This window comes from Diplotaxodon limnothrissa, linkage group LG16, assembly GCF_057381915.1.
Source record: "Diplotaxodon limnothrissa isolate DT_005_m linkage group LG16, D_limnothrissa_male_GT1.1, whole genome shotgun sequence".
Taxonomy (NCBI): Eukaryota; Metazoa; Chordata; class Actinopteri; order Cichliformes; family Cichlidae; genus Diplotaxodon; species Diplotaxodon limnothrissa.
Window position 1 is genome coordinate 29108745 of NC_140611.1, and position 20955 is coordinate 29129699.

The window sequence follows — 20955 nt, forward strand, 5'->3', positions numbered from 1 at the left end:
TTGCTCTGATACAGTTTGCAGGTTCACTCTGGGTATTTTTAGACTTCTATCGACTTTATTTCACCACTTAAAAGATTTTGCATTCAGGTATTTAATGTGACAACGTGGATGAGCATCAAACTATTTGGAAACTGGAAACTTGCACTCTTTCTTTCCATTACCAATGGTATTTTTAATTCAGAGCTTAAAGTAAGATAACCTTAAAGCGAGTAGTTGCATTAAGTTGTCTACAGCAGGGGTGGGCAACTCCAGGCCTCGAGGGTCTGTGTCCCTTCAGGTTTTAGATGTCATTGAACCAACGCAGCTGATTTAAATGGCTAAATTAGCTCCTCACCATGTCCTGAAGTTCTCCAGAGGCCTGGTAACTAGTGATGGGCAGATGAAGCCCCATGAAGCACTGAAGCTTTTCATCCAATTGGTTCACCCCAACGCGAAGCTTCATGAAGCTTCATTTGCTCTAGCAGGACACCTACTGGACGTAAAAATAATAGCTGGCATGAATTTGAAGAGTGTGGCATTTTGCACACAGCCTGTAAATGTCAACAACAAAAGGAGTGTGTAAAACATGTATATTGTAGTGATGGCAGTATACTGTGTATATTTATAGTGGCAGTATGGGAAATGATTATTTGGAAATGCTTGAAATGGAAATGATCATTTACTGTGAGGTGAGGTGTGGTTGGGGTGTGGACAGTGGTTGTGCTTTTGTAACGTTGAGGTATGGACAGCTACACACTGTGGCTTTGAGCCTCAGTCCTGCCTGTTCACATTTTATTCTGTAAAAACTAAATTTTCACTGCTTTTATGACCTTTTTAGTGGGGAGAACATAGCTAGGATTTAATGATTTAACAAATCTTTTGAATCCTTTGTCCTCCACAATGCTAAATGGCTGGGAGTCCTCAATCACCATGCTGACCAGGTCTTCATCTATTTGAGATTGTTCTCCTGAGGAAAGACAATAAAGATAAAGCACAAATATAAATATCACATACGTAACTTATAACAGTTGTATAATATTGTTATATCATTTAGTAACATTACTGCATGCTATATTATCATGGCATTTGATGGCTCACCTGGTCTTGCTCCACAATCGGTGTTCCTCTTATTCTCATGCAAAGCTCTGTAGTGCCTAAGCATGGATGAGGTGTTGTTGTTATATCCCAGCTCCCTGGCACATAGAAAACACTTCCCCTTGTACAAAAGTCAAGACAGCTCAACATAAATTGTATTGCACCATCAGTATCATGAAAATACATCTTCTGTAGAAATTTACATACCTTGTTGGGAGGAATAAGATCAAAATGTTCCCACACAGGGGAGGACATCCTCCTCTTCTTAGCTGGCTCCATTCTCTCCTGACTTTCTCTCCTCACTCTCATAAACCTCCAAACGGTCTCCAAACTCTCACTAACCGCAACTCTCCATCAAACACCCACATTGTGAATGAAGTCTGAGGGGTTTATATCGCTGTCATATCTCGCGGCAAAGTTCGAACCACTTCATGAACCAGTCACGTGGTACAGCCGGGCAGCGAGGCTTCGGACGTCATCATTTTCAGCTCCTCCCATAAATGAAGCAAGCCTCGATACGCGCTTCGCGGAAACGCCCCCTCCATTACTCGACACACGCTCCGAAGCCTCGATACAGAACGTCCCATCACTACTGGTAACGAACTAATGTGATTCAGGTGTGTTGACCCAAGGTGAGATCTAAAACCTGCAGGACTCGGGGCCTGGAATTGTCTACAGCCTGTATATAAAAGATCCACTCTAGACTCAATGGTTGAGTGTTGAGTTAAGCCATAAAGCTATTCAGATAATTGCAGCATTAAAAAGAAGTTTGGGCATTTTTGTAATCTGTCATGCACAAAACATAAAGCCCCAGTGACACAGGCCTAGAGACAAGCAACCCCCCTGAAAACTATGGTTGTAGTTTGCTGCCAATTGCTAGTTAAAACTGGCTGCAACAAATATGGTACTACACCAAAAACCTCCTTGTAATTCCTCAGGTTGGTGTCTTTCATGCAAGCTACACCAGGAACTGCTAACAACCAAAGAAATCTAAAGGCTTTTGCTGCAGCACCCCTTAATTTTCCCCAGGAACAACTTGTAAACTGGTCAGGGAACACACATCTTTCCCCAGCAACTAATGACTCCTGGGGGCGATTGCCGACTGATATCTTATTCAATGATTGTGTAAAGATGATTCTTGAAATGTGAATTTGTGCACCATGGAGGTTGTGACATGGGGAACAATCTCAAAGAAAGGGCCTCAGAAGATCATACAACAGATTCTACAAGCTGCTCCTTTTGTGCTGTGATGATCCAGAATTTCCTAGTTCAGAATAGCTGTAGTACCACGTCTGACCACTGCACCCACAAGTGGCAGCAGAACCCGGAGCAGGAGCCGACCCACAGTGACGTCAGCAGGATGTAAATGTAGCGCCTCGCGGCCTGATCGGTCTTTTTCCTCTCCCGTGCTGTTTGGGCGGTTGGCCTGCTCTCTGTCTCTGGGAAGAATTAACATCGAAGCAGCAAAATGATCATCTACAGGGACCTTATCAGCGGTGAGTGACCTTTTTACATGTCTTCTTTCACGCTGACCGGGTAGCGTGACGGTCGCGTGTGTTATTTCACGTTTGTTGTGATGTTATAGGTGAGAGTTGGTCACACTAACGAGCTAACTCGTGTTGTCATGGTTCGGAAGTTAGCGCTAGCTAGCCAGATGCTAACTCAATCAGAAGAGTATGTGGAGTTAGCCACCCTGTTAGGCTAGCCGGTGATTGTGGCCGGTTAGCTTTTAGCTTTGCCCACACTTCGGCTCAATTAAAGTTTTATAAAAGTCTAAAAGAGCACCGGCTCAGTCACCGGTGAGGTAGCTTGGTAGTTGCCGGGGGTTGGGGCTATTACTGTTGGGGTTCGTCATGGTAAAGTAACGTGGTGAATGTGGCCTTTCAGCATCCCCCCCTCTGCTGCAGTTTTATTTTTGTCCGGCAGATTTTTCTAGACTTGCCATTGTTGGTGTTTCCCCGCCACTACGCCTTACATTTTATTTTAATCGCATAAGATTCAGCCTTGAATTGTGGATAACTTTTTAGCCGCTGCTGCTGCTGTTTCTGTTCTTTTAAATGATGATGTTAGCTTGGAGTGTTGTAATATGTTCCTTCCTCCCTTTTCCTTCTACAGGTGATGAGATGTTCTCAGATGCCTTTAAAGTCAAAGAAAGTGAAAACGGGATCTTCTTTGAGGTTGAAGGAAAGGTGAGTTCGAAACCACATGTTCAACGGAGGATTTAGCCAGTTTCACCCTTTTCCAACAGCTTGTTCATTGCTGCTTTGCAGCGAAATTTAAAGTGTAGTTGGGATACACCCAAAACTAAGTTGTTTTAATAAAACCTCAGAGAATAAGTAGCTGCTTTAAGCTGCTCCCTTATTAGGGATTTATGCTTTGGTGGGAAATTACACCGTTATCTGACGCAGACCTCACTAGAAATGTAACAACACATTAGATCAATACAGCCCAAGACTGCTGTGTTGGCCTTTTCAGTATTGTCCATTCCTTCTGTGAGTGGCTTCTGGCTACTTTTTAACCAGTTTGAGTTTATTACTGAGAGAGTAGCCATCATTATCTCAATCTAAGGAATAATAATCATCGTATTAATGTAACATAGAAACAGCTAATTACTGGAAGGAGACTGCTGAAACTATTGGAATGGATATATGTACAAAGCAATTGGAATTTGAGGGACAAATACCAACACACACACCCAAAAAGAGAAAATGGGGGTGGGGAAAGCTGACCACAAAGGGGGGTGGGGAAAAAATAAAGGTACTAGCATTTTATTTGTTTCTATCTTGGCTGAGCTTGCATCTAAAACACCGGGACACGATCATATGGTAATTAACAAATAATGCGTACGCTCTTTTTAAATTTATTCCCCAGTTTTGTAATTTTTCTCACAGCTTTGGTATTATTATTCGGGATGGGCCACTACCTATGTTTAAAGTAGATTGGTAGATGTTTTTTGGAGTGAGTCATGTGATTTCTGGCTGTACTTCCATGACGTCATATTGACTATGACTGAAGATGACTCATAGTTGCAGGTCTCCAATAGCGTAACTACAAGGTCCTTAACCTGCCTCAGAATCGGACAAAAACATTTTTAAATGCTAGAACAGTTTGAAGTATCATGTTAGCTTGGTGTTTGTCTTTAAGCATACTTTAAAATTAGTCAAAGAAACTTGGTGATGTAGTTACCAGGCAAATACTTAAAGCTTTGTTTTTAAGTTAATAAAAAGTAAAATTTTTAGGTTTAAACAAAAAGACGTGATTCGAAGAGGTTGGGAAACTGTTGCGGGCTACAACATTTAAGTCAGCCGGCTGTTCTTGTTAGTTACCGTATTTTCACGACCATAAGACGCACTGTACTAAAAGGCGCAGTCTCAGTTATGTGTGCCATTACTGTATTTAACACACACATAAGGCGCACTGGATCATAGGGCGCATACAAGTACCGTATGCGTATTTAAAAATAAAGCGGGAGCAAACCTGAGTTCGGTACCTTACTCACATTTCTATTACCGGTAATCGTCATCATCAACAACACACAAGCATACAAGTGTGCGTATTTAAAAATAAAGCAGGAGCAAAACTGAGTTTGGTACTCACATTTTTATCATCAATCAAACCCATCGAAGTCCTCATCCTCTGTGTCTGAATTGAACAGCTGCGCTAAATCTCCATCAAACATGCCAAGTTCACTTTCTTCACTGTCAGAGTCACTTTCCGTGCCGTGCGGCTCCTCGGAAATGATGCCGGCTTTTGCGAAAGCTCGAACAACAGTGCCAGCAGACATGTTAGCCCAAGCATCTACAATCCATTGGCAAATTGTGGCGTAACTCGCCCGGCGCTGCCTTCCACTCTTGGTGAAACTGTGGTCTCCATCGGTCATCCATCGCTCCCAGGCCGCTCGCAGCCTTACTTTGAACGGGCGGTTCACACCGATGCCCAGCGGTTGGAGCTCCTTTGTCAGGCCTCCCGGAATGACAGCAAGCTCACAGTGCATTTGTTTCACTAGTTTTTTCACATCGGCTGTGAGATGGGCACGCATAGAGTCACAGATTAAGAGCGATGGTGATGCGTGGAAAAAAACCACCTGGTCTCCTTACATACACCTCCCTCAGCCACTCTTTCATCATTTCCTCATCCATCCAGCCCTTTTCATTTGCCTTAATGATGATTCCTGCTGGAAACTTCTCTTTAGGCAAAGTCTTTCGCTTAAAAATCACCATAGGCGGCAGTTTGTCCATTAGCATGGCAGCCAAGCACAACAGTGAAAGAAGACTTTTCATACCCCGTTGTGCGTATCGCTACCGTGCTGGTCCCCTTCTTCTCCACAGTGTGACTCACCGGGATGTCAAAAGTGAGCGGGACCTCGTCCATGTTAGTGATGTGGCTGGGCTGGATGTTTTTGTCGCCGATGTGTTTGCTGCAGTAGGAGCGGAAGATGGCCAGCTTTTCCTTATAATCCGCTGGAAGTTGCTGCGCTACCGTAGTCCTGGTCCGGATGGAAAAATGGCACAGTTTCATAAAAAGTGAAAGTGAAACTGCTTTTAGCCGAATGGTGACCGTCGAAACGCTTCTCCCGCTCGTTCTTTGCTCGATGATCCACCGCTCGAGTCTTTCCTCCAACTCGGCCACACTTCACCCTTTAGCGTTCTCATTGTGTTATCTACTACGTCCTCATTACAACACACAGGGCGCACTGCGCTATAGGGCGCGCCGTACTTTTTGAAGAAAATCTTAGACTTTTAAGTGCGCCTTATGGTCGTGAAAATACGGTATACATTTTTAAATGGCTCAAAAATACTGAATTGGAGGCCAACTGATCTATTGGTATTTCCCAATCATTTACTATTGCCCTTGCTATGATGCACCAGTAATAATTGTTTTTTCTTTTTTCTTCCTCTCCTCAACTACAGACCGTCACCAGGACAGAAGGGTTTGATGATTCTCTAATTGCAGCCAACGCTTCTGCCGAGGAAGCAACCGAGGGCAACGAGTCTTCCACAATCTCCGGTGTCGACATCGTCCTGAACCACAAACTGCAGGAGACGGGCTTTGACAAGAAGCAGTACATGACTTACATTAAGGATTATGTGAAGGCGTGAGTAGCTTGATGTGCCAGTGAGAAGGAGTTCTGGTTTTGAATGATCTTCGGCTCTGTTAAATGAACGTGTCTGTTTGCATGTCTAGTGTTAAAGCCAAGCTGCAAGAGACCAAACCAGATAGAGTGGAGAGCTTTATGGCTGACATCCAACCAGAAGTCAAGAAAATCTTGGGGAACATCAAGAACTACCAGGTAGCTATACAGAGATGAAATGGCATTTTAAACCGTGTTCACACTAAATATAAAGTTTTGCCTTGCGAATACAGTAACTACAGTAATTTTTGGAAACCCTTAAAAGCCAACGGGAAGGGTGAGGAGTGTAGACAATGGGTGGAGTTTGAGTGACATTTTCAAGTCTTGTAGGAAGGCCTGCATGTCACTTTCTGAGTGTGTGTCTATACAACACTTGAGTTAAATCATGCAGCTGAAGCTCTGAAAACTGTGGCAATAACCATGTTGGCACCAGGAGAATTCAGTGTATGGGAGAATCTCAGCTGACAGGTTTTTCTTTTGGGAGTCATCATCAATTGCTAATGGATTGCTAATCCATCCTGGAGGTGGATTTGCCTCTATCATTTGTCAGTTTGTAGCTTTATAGACTGTGTGATAACGTAGTGTGAATACTTGACATCTAGACTGGGTGCTACTGTTAAGTAGTGTCAAAAAGACAAGTTTAACCAGCTTGCTTGTTTGAAATAAACATGTCAGTTCTTTGGCATGTTGATCTGTGGCTGACAGCCAGCATCCCGAAGCTTGTTAATGAAACGAGGGTGATGGGGAGACTTTCCCCTGCCATCAAATTCAAGCAAAGCTGCCAAATTTGAAATTATATTTTATTAGTTTTAAAAAATGTGGCATTTTCTGTGTTCTACTGTGAATAAATTATGGGTTTAAGAGTTGCAAATCTTTGTAATCCGAACTTTTTTTTTTTAATTAAAGATTTTCTGTACGACTGAGGAAGGTCTAATGGTTGCTGTTTGCTTGCAGTTTTTCACAGGAGAGTCCATGAACCCAGAGGGCATGGTTGGTCTGCTGGACTACCGTGAGGATGGCATCACACCATTCATGCTTTTCTTCAAAGATGGCCTGGAGATCGAAAAATGCGTAAGTGCTATGAAGTGGGAAAGACTTGATACATTTCTCAAGCTACAAAGTGTTTCTGCTGGAGAACATCCGTATGCCACAGTACACACACTAATTCAGTCTGGATTTCTAAATGAATGTTCCGTGTTTGTAAAATCATGCCTGCTGTCCACTTGGGTGTAGATTGTTAAATTTAATAACCACACACTGTTCCTCTCTCTTTCAAACAGTAACTACCTGGAATTACATCTGCTGTTCACCTGACTGCTGCTTCCAAAATGGCCTACAAAGCAGACTGGAGGAGCACTACCTTGCATCATGCCTGAACAGAAACATTGTCCAATTTCTTAAATATTCACATTACGGCCCACAGAACCGCTCCCAAACCTGGGGGGTGAATCAAACATGATTAGTCACCAAATACAGTTTTTAACCTTTACTTTTTTGGCTTTTGCAGTGTTTGATTTTTGTCCCAGGATTGGCCCAGTTTTTGTGATTGAAACAAAAAGGCTTGGACAGCGAGCAAAGCTCTGACTGGCTGAAAGAAGACGTTTGTTTTCCTTCTGTCTGCATACTGTTTTAGCAACAATCCATACAGGTTGGCATCACCAGACCCCTTTGAGTTTGGGTTTGTGGTTGCATTAAATAAGATTCCATCTACAAAAAAAGACTTATGGTTTAATTTGAAAATGAATAAAAACGAGTACCACAACTTTCCATTTCATTTCTGTGTCAACCTTCACTTCTGGTGCTGCAAACAGGCAGTTTGTAGGTTGGATTTCAGAATATCCTTTTTGAATTGCTTGAAAAGATGCTTTTGTAGCGTTGACAAACTGATCTCATGTGCAGTCGTCCTTGGGTTTTCTCTTTCACCTTTTTGATTCTCAGATATTTGTGAAGTGCAGAACAGTCACAGCCAGTAGCTGCTGGCAATGTAATGTGTAAGCTTCATGTATAAAAGCGAAATTCAAGAAAAAATGTTGCCATACAAAGTAATGAATAAACACAGAAATTAGGATGACTAGAGCTGGTAGTACGGAGGTTGTTCAGGAGTGAACTAAAGTGCTTGCGGCTGTTGACCCAAGGTCAGGTGTATGATGAATGCAATTTACTGATGAGATTGGTGTTAAATGTGTGAAGGTGATATGGAGGGCATCAAGTGCCAAAATTAGTTAGTGACATTAAATGTTAGTAATAAAATATCAATACATAATTTCCAATTTTATTAATGACTTAATTCATTTTGATCGTCCATAGTTTTACAGTAGTGATTCAGAGCAGCCTAGTGATCTGCAGTTTAATCCACTGCTCAAGGACTGCAGTACAAAGAAACGTGTGTAGCCAACTGTCGAACTGGTCGTTAGGACAGCACAGACATCAAATGTATTTGTTAGTTTATCTAAGGTGGTCTTTAGTCTCAACAACTAGATAACCTTAAAATAAACCGACACTTGTTGCAAGGTTTGACAAGAAAAGGTTGTTTTCCTGTAGACTTCTATAGGATTTGTAATGTCTGCAATCACAGCTATCACCATCTAGTGGCCTTCATACAGAATGCATATTTAAGACTAATACATAGGCTTCATTTCTAAAACAAACTGCACCCATGTTTTTGTTTTTGATGATGCAGTAAGTGTGAAAGCAGAGCTGTTAATTGACTTGTACATCTTCATTCCTATCCTCACCCACAAGCTGTGGGCAGTGAATTAAAGGAGACTGAGGGTATAAGCAGGGGAAGTCTGTTCTCTCTGACGGGTGTCTGGGCTCAGGACTGTAACTTAGCTCTTCTCTACTCTTCTACACCAACACACTAGCAGCTCTTAATGTAGAGTTGGCACTGTCATGGTACCACAAAACTGCCAGGCTGAGAGCTAAGAGAGAGGTTATCAGAAGAAATCCACAAAGGATTCGTAAACACGTTTTTTTTTTTCTTCTTCCCCATGGATGTTACCCCAACTGCTGTTATGTGGCATTTTCAAAGGGTCTCAAACCTTTTGAAATGTGGGCTACTTCTCAAAAGCAACCAAAGCAGAACTGCTTTGCACTGTGCTGGTGGGGGAAAATAAAAGAGGTAAAAGACAATTCTATTAAAGACTGTGTTTGTCTATACTTGTGACTTGTGTGAAGATGAGATCACATTTTGAAAAAAATAAGCTGGTTACAGAAGAGTTAATACTTTTGTTAATTACAAAAACCGAAATGCATGGCTTTAAAAAAAAAAAAAGGAAAAAAGAAAGTTGTGCTCACTACTGATCTCACTCGAAACTAATGGGAATGAGACCCGCTGACACACATTTAATAGCTGGGGTGCAGTCAGACCAGCAGCAGCAGCTGGTGTGATTCATTGTAACCATAGTTTAAGGCTGTTCATAGTTGCCATAGTAACACTCCTAGAAAGAGGCAGCATTACTAGAAGTTTCGAGCCAGTTTGCCCCTTAATCTTTGTTTTCCTCAGCAGAGGACGTTTATTTCTTTCTTTGAATACACACAAAAATTTATCCTACCACAAAAATAATGATTTTACACCATCGTGCCATATTAGTTATGTTTGAGTGCACCCAAAGCTTTTTCTCCCCATAATTCTGTCAACATAAAACAAAATTACTGGAAAAAAAACAAATTTGTTGCAAATTTGAGGCCCAGAAGATACTTAATAGGACTCTGGCTCGGCCTAGGTGGTCTGCATCTCCTCCTCGTCAGATTGGTAGTGTCGGTACTCCGGCTTCAGTTCCCAGGTGCTTTTGTGAACGCCTTTGCTGTTGTATGTGCCGATTTCCCTCATGATTTCTTTCAGGTAGGTCTGTGCCAGACACAAGACGCAGCTTGAAACATGGTGCATTTAAACAGATGTGTTGCATGATTTTGTGGACAATTTGTAACTAACTGAGCACAAAGAGCAAACATTTGCACCTTGTTACTTTAACCCACACAAAGACAAAAGTATGCCTTCATTTTTCAGTTCACACCCACTTTCTCCTGTGCTTGTTCTAAACCAGTTGCTAAACCGGTACTGGCCTCATATTTATCTTTAAGTACCAGTTATTAGTATATGACACTACTGGGAGCTGGTGATTGACTCCCTGCCTTTGTCTGCTGCCTGATCCACAATACTCCAAATCCACGTGCCTCTTCCTGCATGTTGTGGTTCCACAGGAGGGCCGTCCCACATACAGGGGTGTGGAGCTCACAAATGGCTCAGAGAAGAGCCACAACTCCTTTGCACCCAAAGAAGTCAGCTCAGGTGATTTAGACACGTGTCTATGGCCCCTCCCAGGTGAGCTATTGAACTGTGAGGAAACCCAGCGCATATGAGAGAGAGAGCGTGTCTCTCGATCTCCTCATGATGGACTCGAGCCACTATGGTGGTGACCACTGTTTAGAAAATTTCCCCTGAGATCCACAGGGGAAATATTGTGGGGTCTAATAAATCACTGATCTGTTTCCACAATCACTCTATGCTATGAGAATATGAGATTTCTGGCTTCTGGTGTCCTTTTTTTCCCCTCAGTTATGGATCAAGTATATTCCCAGAGTACTAAAAAGAGCTCCACTGGTAGAAGTAGTTAGTCTAAGGTTAGGTATAATCCATTTTTTGGTTCAGGGGCGTTCACGCAGGAAGCAAACAGCAGAAACTAGAAACCACAAAAAGTCAATGGCATCAGCAACTTCAACTGACAACAGAACAGAAATAGCTGCAGTTTGTGGGTCCCGAGTTAAACTTTTCTGAACTTCGAGGTAAGCGACTGAAGTGTCTTCAGGAAAACTGCCACTGATTGACATGTGACAGGGTGGCAAATACGGTAGTAGGTTACCTAGGCAACTGGATAACCCTAATAATCATCCACCAGCTACAAAGACAAGTGCAGTGAGCAAATATTCCCCTTTAGGCACAACAACAACAACCCTGGTTTAGCTGTCAGAGGGTTAGAGTGGACCTGATATGCTTTTCCTTATTTCTTTTTTCAAAAGCACCTGTAGCATACTGTTGCAATTGTAACAAACTTATTTAAGGATCATATCAAAAAAGTACATACACGGACTCATTATTTGAAACAAGTGGCCAAAAAGCTGTTTCTTCTTACTTTAAATCATGCGCTAACATTGACTTTTGGTTTAATCAGCAGGCATGAACTCGCAAGCAGGGGCTACTCTTTGGTAGATCAGACAATCCTCTGCAATGACCAGCAGGTGTCTCTGTTGAGCTTGTAAAGATGCGGCCGCCAACTGATGAATAACCGTAATGTGCTTCAAGACTTTTCATAATGGGCATTTCGGTTACTTTAGTTCAGTTAATTTGAGTGCTAGCCAAGTGCTTTAGGAGAGAAATGATGGTGTGGAGTGTATTGGGGCGTTTGACTCCTACTCAGCCACTGGTTATGCAATCAGATGCAATCAGAGGGAGAGGAGGACCTAAAGGTCTCATCAGCACCTACACATTTCTGTTCACTGCGAGCTGGAATGAATCCACTGCACTGTATCGATTCATGCCATGTGTGCGTGTGCACACGTTGGCCCAAATTTCAGCCACAACAGATAGTGTGAACAGGCATGAACGTCACACCGTGGGCGATTTGTTCAAATTTAACAAAGCAAGGTGGATAGTGGGCAGGTGTATTGGGTTTTTTTATGCTTTTTACAGTGATGCTGTTGCATGTGTGCATGTTTGAGTGTGTGTACATGTTACCTGTTTCACATGGGTTTGTGTGCGTGCACGCTGCTCACCACAGGTTGTTTGGTGATGTCCACCAGCGCCTTAATGTTGTAATACTGGTGCTTCTCGAAGGCCGAGAAGAGCATGTCCAACACGAGCTGACGTTCAGCTCTCACCATCTTCCCTTCAGTCTTCTTTTTCTTCTCATACTCCATCTTAGACCCAAACTCAGTATTAAAACTGATGACAGTAACATTAATGACAGTTAAAATGCTATATAATATAGCCAGACTAAAGACAACTAAACTCATTTCAGTTGGATTTAAACACCAAAAATTGTGCACTGACTGTTTTCTCCTGATTTGAATCAGCAACTGATGGCACACTTGTTGCATTCCCCCCTTGGCTTGTTCAGTTTTCACATAGAATTCAAACTGAACCAAAATGCATTACTGAACGCCAAAGTCTAGGACCTAAACCTGGAAGCGCTTTGTTGTTATCTTGGAACAGGTTCTGAGGTCATATCCCCACAAATTAACCCCACCAAAGGGGAAAATGAGCCAGAGGCAATTAACCTGGAAGACCACAGAAAATACAGATCACAGATGGGTCTAGCGGCTGTATCTGAAAAATGCAAAAGTGGACCTTAAACTTGCATTCTTTCAAACTGCGACTTTTTTAGCTGCAAAAATAAGTATGAGGAAATGACCTGACTGGTCACTTGACCTGAAGAAATAATCTTAAAACCTTAAACAAGGTTTTATTAAGTCTTTGTTGCTCATTAAATTTTCCTTAATATAGAATGATTTTCTTCCAGTAAAATCTTCTAATTTAACCAATAAAGCGGAGTATGCTTTGTTGAAATGCTGTGATCCAAGTTTCACCCATCAAGGTTAAATGGTTATGATCAAAACACTCAAATGGACATCACAAGCCAATGGATGTCCATCTTTTATGTACAGTCTATGAAATTGCTGTAGACCAAAGACGCCAAGTCAATATATAAACCTGTTAGTTTAAAATATTAATAAAATTGTGACCTACAGAAGGTAAAATACCTTTCATACCATAATTATTCCCTTCAAGAGGTTACATTACAAAAACTACATATATATGTGGGTTTTGATTCGCAAAGTGTGGGCTGCAACCTCCTGGTTGGCCATAAAGGTACTGCAGGTGGGAAACGAGAAGTCTTGTTTATTTAAAAAAAAATTTAACTGAACTATTTAACCTTTTTTAGCACATCGTAGCGGTTAAGACAGTCACCTAACACGTGAAAGAGCCACAACTGGATACAAACAGCTCCTGTAAAATTTCCAAAACTTATAATAGATAAAAATATAATTTAAAAGAATTCCCCTTAATCCTGTAAAAGAATGCGATAAGATGCACTTTTATAAAATGCATTTTTAGCTGTTTTTTTTTTTAGTAATTTAGTTAAAAATTTCCATGAAATATTTATATTTTAAGATGGAAATGAACAAATGCAACAAAGCTGAGGAATTAAAAAACAAACAAAAAAAGTTCCCTCCATTTCTAATCTATTTTTAATCCTGAACTCATCTTATATCTCATCTTTAGCTGGGAAAGAACTTAATACTGAAAAGTAAAGGTGCTGATGGAGAATCAAGTTCAGCAAGCGAACCATTAGAAGATCAAAATGCATTAAAGAAAACACAAAGAAAAGTATTATCTGCTTGTGTGATGAAGAGATTGATGAAGTGATGAAGGCTGGGTCATTAATACATTTCAAACTGTGCCGTCTGAAGTTTGATGTGATTCATTCTGGTTGAGAGAGACTTTTAAGTTACTTTATGAAAGACGACCTTGCAGGTGGCAACATTACGTCAGCACAACAGCTTTTTTTTTTTACCCTACAATGCCAAGTGTATCCTATTAGATCCATGAGTTTTTAAGACTTCTACATCAACAGTGGTATTTTTTCCTTGCCCAGCTACTGTGAACAGCAAACAGTAATACAAATTAAAACTCACATATAAATGTTGATATTCAATTTCTTTTTTTTTTTGTCAAACAGGTGATACAATGAGTCAAACTAGTTACAGACACATGCATACAAGGACTGCTGATATTACTTCTCACATTGAAATCATGGTTGGCCACAGGCTTGAAAATGGTGGTGACGGCTCTCTCCAGCTGCTGTGACAAACGCTGAGGCTTGATGGACTCTTTAATCTGCAATCTGACACACACACACACACACACACACACACACACACTGAGAGAGAGAGAAAGTTTCCTCTATCATCTGTGCTCTAACGTCTAATGTGATCTCAGCTGACAGATTGGCCTGTTGGCACAAAACACAACTGTCATAACCTTGGGCTTGAGCTAAGCAAACAAGTAATGGCAGCTGCTTTGCTTGAAGATATCCTGCTTTCTATTTATTTATTTTTTTGACTTTCATTAATCTTGACTCACATTTTTTTTTATTAAAAGTTCGACCATCAAATCAAACAGCAAAGCACTCTGCCTCCCTGATGTCCTGCCATAATCACTGTGATAACTGATATTGGCCACAAGCACTCCTGCTTCAGTGCTGCCATTAGTGAAGCCGATTGTCCTCCCCATTTATAAATAAACCCAATAATGATCAAATTGGATCTAATGCATACATTTATTCGATTGAATATGTTCACTAATGTACCGGAAAAGGTGGCAAAGAGCTTCATATAATCATTTGAAAATGTAGCGAAACTATTCTTGAATTGTGTCCACACACACAGACGCCACCATGACAACATAATGTCCTTCATTATCCTGTAGCCTGAAATGATGGAGGGCCATTTGTCAGCTGCTGTCCAACTGGGAGATTAAAAAACTGGATCCAAAAGTGAAGAATTTTCTTCTCAAGTTTGTGTCGAAGTACAAATCAGACAGATCTAAGTTCGCTCCGTGCTCTGTGTTAGATAAATACTGCCGTCCTGTAATGTTTAAGGAGGATCTCAGCTTTGTTACGAACACACACCGGCCATGTTAGGGACAGAGGACGTAAGACTGCTTTTTTGCACTTCAGCTTTCAAGGTGCTTTTTGTTAGTTCTAATGTGCCTCGCTGATTTGATGGTCGACAGAGGAAGCGTCTCACACACTGCTGTGTTTTGTGTTTGCCTTCGGTTGGATTGTAGCAGTGCATCTGCCACAGTGATGCTGTTGCTATAGCAATGCCATCCTCCAACTCTGGCTGGAATAGCATAATCCAATGAAGAGGAGACAGAAACCAGTTTGGAAATAAAAAAATTTAAACCCCCCCCCCAAAAAAAAAACAGCCTGAGTGGACTCAAGTGTTTAGTGTACACAAATTAACAGTTGCAGTCGTGATCCTGTCAGCACGCTGCCAACTTGTCTACTCACGCTGGAATTAATTCACAACACTTGAATAGATTTCGTGCTTTTCAGGGGTGAAAGAAGCAAATTCAACAGCACGCTTCCAAAACAACAAATAAAACCCTTACTGCTTTGTGTGTTTGATGTACATTTGTGTTTGATGCTCTCCAAATGTCATACTTTGTTACCAGTGCACCTCTAAAATATCTGCGTTTGATGGACCACAATGTATCTGACTTCCCTGAACTTGCAGCGACTGTTTTTATATTTTTATACAGCCTCCTATTATCAAGGACTGAAAAGTAATTAGGCAAACTAAGAGAATTTTAAACATGAGGATTGTTTTTCGTACAATCAAGTCTAGAACCCAGGGACACCACCAATCGGTTGCTGTGTTCTGAGATGAGATGCTCTGCCAGGGATTTGCTGCAGCCACCTTCAGTTGCAGCTTGTTTGTTGTTTTTTCTGCATTCAGTTTTGTATCTAATGCCTTCAACTTATTTGCTCTGAACCTGAGCAGAGATTATAGGTCTGTCATCAATAAACACCAGTGATCCGGTTCCGCTGGCAGCCATGTACATGCCCGTGCCAGCATGTTTGACAGATGACATGGTTTGACCTGTTTCCATCTTTCTTCATACTTTTCTCTTTCCTAATTCTAGTACAAATTAATCGTGGCTTTATCTTTTTTTTTTTTTCTTCCCAGAACTTCATTTTTAGATGTTTTCTGGCAAAGTCTAATTTGGACTTCTTGAGTGTAACCAGCTTGTTGTGCCTTGCTGCAAACTCTCTGTATTTCCATGCATGAAGGCATCTCTTGGTTGTAGAATGTGACAATGATACATCTACCTCCTCGATAGAGTTCCTAACTCTCTTTTCCGTCTGTATATTATTCTAATCAACTGCAATAAGAACCACTGTAACGTTTAAGTTTTGGGGATTACATCATCTCAAGCAAGATGAATTTAACAGCTTTCAAACTGCAGCATTTGGAAGAGAAATTTCAGCGTTCACTCACTTCTTCAGCTTCATGTAGCTGTCAGTGACGACTGGTCTGCATTCGGCTCGGTGCACCACCATCCCCTCCAGACTGATTTCATCTACAACAAAGACAGTGACTCAACTGCTTAATCATGATTCAGACACACAGATTCTGTAAGTGGAGGGAAGTCTTTGTTATCCACATTTTATTGATGTGTAACTCAAACAACACACACACACACACACACACACACACACACACACACACACACACACACACACACTTTTATTGAACTGCAGGTATCTTTAGTGCACATTTGGAAGAATCAGTTTACAAGTAACTACCAGAAACTGTTTTTAACCTCTTGAGAACTTGGGTGAATGCACACATTCCTACCTTCAGCCTATTTGAAGTGGACTTGCAATGCATTTCCTTATTTTCTATCTTATATATCTAAACTGTTGCATTTTAGATACTTTAAAAAATGGGCAAGTTTCACTTAATGAGGTGTTCATGAATAATCTCTGTTAGAAGTTCAGACTTCAGACTGCTGTAGATGCTTGCTTTCTAACTAAATTTTTATTTGCTTTTTATACTGAGGTTTTCTGACATCATGAGTACATTGCTCGTGAGATGTCCACCATATGGGACAGGATACAGCCACCAGTTGCTAGGGAAACATGTATTCCCCGACTGGTCGGTAGTGGTTCCTTAATGTTGGTTGATATCAGCTGATATCAGATGTTGCTGCAGAAGAAACTTCCTGGTGATTGCTTTGGTTGCTAGCAGATTGTGTGTTTGCAGACTGCTAACAAACTACTAGCTGAGGAGTAGCAAACCTTGAAAAAGCACGATGGAAAGCAGAAATGGAGACGGCTCACCTTTGAAGTAAATGTTGTGTCTCGGAGTTGAAAACAACATGTTCAAAAACTTTGAACGCAAACAGTCGCTAGACACAGGCGGTTGCTAGGCCTCATTCCATCGCGACCATGTACGTTCAAAATAGCTGACAAGTTAACATCATGTCACGGTCTCCTGTCTGCAAAACCTCAAATCTTGGGCTTGTTTGATGTTACCTGGCAGGGTTTTCCTCACTCGGTCACAGAACAAGACCACAGCCCACGTTCTTCATCTGATTCAAAAATCTTTTCCCATTAATGTTGCACTGAGTGTTTATGCATGTGTTTGTCCACTCTGCATTTAATCATTAGTTATTATTAACCTCACTCCTAAATAGTCACATCATGTAGCCTTGTAGATGATTGTTAAAGCTGGATCTTGTACAGAGTAAAGCTAAGGGACGAGACTGTGCCATATGTAAAAGGCTACATTGAACTCTCTCAACGTGACTGACAGCAGACAGCAGAAGATGAAGTCTTGAGTGGGGGATAAATGGAAAGGGCAGATGAAGATGATGATGATGAGGGAGACTGCGACAGTGAAATTGAACGCGATAATTAAAGGCCGTTACACGGATGTGACAGTCTATGATGACAGCAGATCACACCTTTTTGCTCCACACCACGTCCTTTTCTACTCTGAAGATTCACAATTATTCACACTGAGTGTTTACCTGCATTTTCAAGCAACAAAAACAACCAGCCTGCACGCCCACTCTCACTACCCCCGTGCATAAAAGCTTTTTGAGGATTCCTCATTGAAGGTCATTTAATGTGGGGGCTGTGGTGCCCCCTGGTTTTCAGAAACTAAAGCTCACTGTGTTTCTAAAAACGTCAGTGTGCATTCGTCGGTGGTACCATTGAGACTCGAGTAGGGCCCAACCTGGACCGATTAGGAGCTTTTCCAACATAAGAGCCAAACCCATGGCTTTAACAAGGAGACACAAAACACAATTTTTAAAAAAAAGATACTTGTTGTGGTCATTTTGCATCTCTTTATACTCGTTTCAGCACCTCTCACAGGGAGAGTACAGGAAACAGTTGGAGAGGGCAGTTAAAACGTTTAGATATACTTGCTGTAATCTGTTCAAAATTCAATCATCAGCATTAAAGTTAGTCAGACTCTTTTTTTTGGGAGCGCATTACGTTAATTTCTCCCAAAATACACTTTCTGAGATTTGTGATACACCTCTGAATGTCTTCTATCGCCACAAAGCACCTGAACCCAGCTGCACATCAGTTTAGACACAGACCGCAATTTACCAACACTTTCCAATCCAATCTGTCACAGCAGGAGACAATACGCAACGAGCACAAGTGCTTCAAAAGCCAGGTGTGCACTGCTGCTGCTAGAAGGAGCCTCAAACATGCTCGTAGCCGTAATTGCTGTCAGTGGAGCGCTACAAATAGCTGAGTGCACTGAATAAACTACGTAGCTCGTTTATCAAGTGTAGCTGTCTCTTTTAAACAAGTGCACCAAACTGCATAATTACTGGATTCGCTCATAAGACTGGAAACGGACAAGCTGCTGTATCTTTATGCGTACGTTTAGATGCAAGGGACTTTTATTTGATCACATCCAGAGAGTTTCACTTTCACACATTTCAACTAGCATAAAGCATCAAGTGAACATACTTATAGTCCAGCCAGAACTCGCAGCTTGACATTTCCTGCCGTTTGTCATTCACCCTGCACAAAGGTTTTTCTTTTGTTAGATTTATTTTCAAGCTGTTCTTTCATTAGGTGCTTTAGCCAATTATCCAACTGCCCAACCCACAACCTTGTTGCTGAACCGTTTGATGCCTCTTCTGCTCCTCTCCAATCATTATCGGGAGCAGTTTTCTGTTTTCTTTTTTTCTGAACGTTCAGGAAATGCCGGAGTCCAGTTGGTGAGCGTTGGCGTCAGATTGGCAGCGGCTCTCGCTATTGTGCATTGTTGGCATCGTTTGTAGCCGGACGCGCAAAAAGGTCCAAAAAGCCACTACATTTTACACTCATCATTTAACAAAACCAGCAGAAAGACGAAGATGCTCTAAGGGTAAACAGAAAGAGCGAGTCTACAGGGAGGCCAGCAAATAGTTGGCGAGGCATTCATAATGAATAGCCTGATAGGCCTGAGTGACCTGTGCAGTGGAGAGACAAGCTGTCAAACTTATTTTAACAGGCTCTTCTTATTTTTGAGGTGGTAAATCCTGTAAATCCTTGATGGCTACACACCAACCCTCTCATATCCATCTGCACCCTGTACATTTTTCCTTTTTGTTTCAGTCCCTCCTACTTGAAACGGGGGCATAATGCAAAGAAACGGTCCCCGGCATAGACGTCTTTCCCTCTTGGACGTCATCCAAAGAAACGTCAGTTTCTGATGACGGAGGTGCAGCAGGATCTCCTGTCAGTCGGCTTCTTTTGTTCCCTCATCTGCGTTAGCCCAGATGCAGCATCCTGTCCAGATTATTACAAGGGTGCATATCATAGCTTGCGAGGCAGTTATTGTTTTACCGATCTTCTCCCAAATGACTAAATAACGTAAAAAATATGTCTCTGCATGTTGGCCCATAAAAGCACATGCATATGCTCTACTAACCCATAATGAAAGCACAATTACATTTTAATCTAGGCTGCCTGAAAATTTTAGGATTTTATATACTGAATAAAAAAAAAAACCCCACATACACTAACAAATATATACACTGTACTGTCCATATCCATTAGTTTTAACAGGATATTAAATAAGAAACTCTAGAAGTTCATTTATTGCTGATATAAACTGTAGCGCTGTGGCAAAGTAACAGCTATTGAATCATTTAATATGAAGCTCAACCCTTCTGAGGGAAACCTCAGTGCTAAGTTTTAATTATGAAAGTGCAAGAAACAATGAAACAAGGCAAATATAATTGTGGTTCAGATAGGATTGTACAAAAAAAGTGAAAACTATCTATTGGAGCCACTATCTCTGCTGTTTTTGATGATCCCTGATGTCGTCGCTGCCCTTCCTGTTCTGGCTCACTTTTCAATCAGCGTTTGATCTACACACAATGTCATCCATGTTGATACTGATCTGTTGGGTCTTTGGAGGCCTGCACGCAAGCGCACCTACTTAGGTTTCATACCCTTCTGTGTGGGCTCTGCGTAGGCAAATAGACATGAGTGCAGAACCGTATAACAGGCGTGAGACTGCATGCCTCCACCTCTCACTGTGCATGAACGCAACTGAAGATAGTGAGCTTCATTCATAGTTTGTATACATGTGCGCATTTGTGCATAAACAATGCTTATGATCATTCCAACAGCATATCTGGAATGACATTAATACCATTTAATATCAAAATAAATTAATTTATTATCTTGTAGCAGCCTTGAGGGGTCCTTGAGGGGACTGTTCATGTTGATGTTAATCTGTTAATTTAAGATGCTATGACAGTTATTGCATTTATGTTTTGTTGGTCCTTCATTGTTACTGTTACGTTATCATCTGAACTCCAGTGTTTTCTTGTCTGCTTGTCTGAAGGTGACGTTGAGTGCGGCTGCCAATTTGCCACCGTGACTTAGACTGTTGAGGCAATTAATGACCTCTGGTCACTGTTCATGTTTGCAGGGTTGTGTGTTAATGCTAATAAGACGACAAAGAGTGGTGCACAGAACACAAGAGCCGCAAACACACAGCAGCAAGTGTTTCTTGTGGTTTGTGTTCAGATATTTTTATTCTGTTAGGCTTTTCTTTTCTCCACATCAAGTTATTATTATTGTATTGAGTTATTTATTTTACCTGAGCCATAAGTCCATGACAATGTTGGACAGGCGTCTCTCAAAGAACAACGTAAT

The 20955-nt window shown here is 41.4% G+C and overlaps 2 protein-coding genes across 2 annotated transcripts in view; one reads left to right on the plus strand and one right to left on the minus strand.

Annotated features, from left to right (window-relative positions):
• The first annotated feature begins 2457 nt into the window (after positions 1–2457).
• tpt1 (tumor protein, translationally-controlled 1) lies at positions 2458–7992 on the plus strand. Its single transcript, XM_085374538.1, has 6 exons — positions 2458–2570; positions 3190–3263; positions 5985–6169; positions 6259–6364; positions 7160–7276; positions 7486–7992. The coding sequence occupies exons 1-6, from the start codon at positions 2543–2545 to the stop codon at positions 7486–7488; spliced, it is 513 nt and encodes a 170-aa protein (XP_085230664.1). The 5' UTR covers positions 2458–2542; the 3' UTR covers positions 7489–7992.
• A 1934-nt stretch (positions 7993–9926) lies between these two features.
• Positions 9927–20955, minus strand: part of LOC146616395 (general transcription factor IIF subunit 2-like) — a 61781-nt gene continuing 50752 nt past the window's right edge. The window contains exons 5-8 of the mRNA XM_085374349.1: positions 16271–16352; positions 14010–14109; positions 11978–12121; positions 9927–10055 (exon numbers count right to left, since the gene is read on the minus strand). Coding sequence (XP_085230475.1) covers positions 9927–10055; positions 11978–12121; positions 14010–14109; positions 16271–16352 — 455 coding nt within the window. The remainder of the gene's footprint in view (positions 10056–11977; positions 12122–14009; positions 14110–16270; positions 16353–20955) is intronic.

Bases quoted from the DNA above. Each gene is read 5' to 3' on its own strand.
- tpt1 (XM_085374538.1), top strand. From the start codon at position 2,543: ATGATCATCTACAGGGACCTTATCAGCG. The intron at 2,571-3,189 runs GTGAGTGACCTT...TTCCTTCTACAG, and splicing joins CTACAGGGACCTTATCAGCG to GTGATGAGATGTTCTCAGAT. The intron at 6,365-7,159 runs GTAGCTATACAG...GTTTGCTTGCAG, and splicing joins GGAACATCAAGAACTACCAG to TTTTTCACAGGAGAGTCCAT.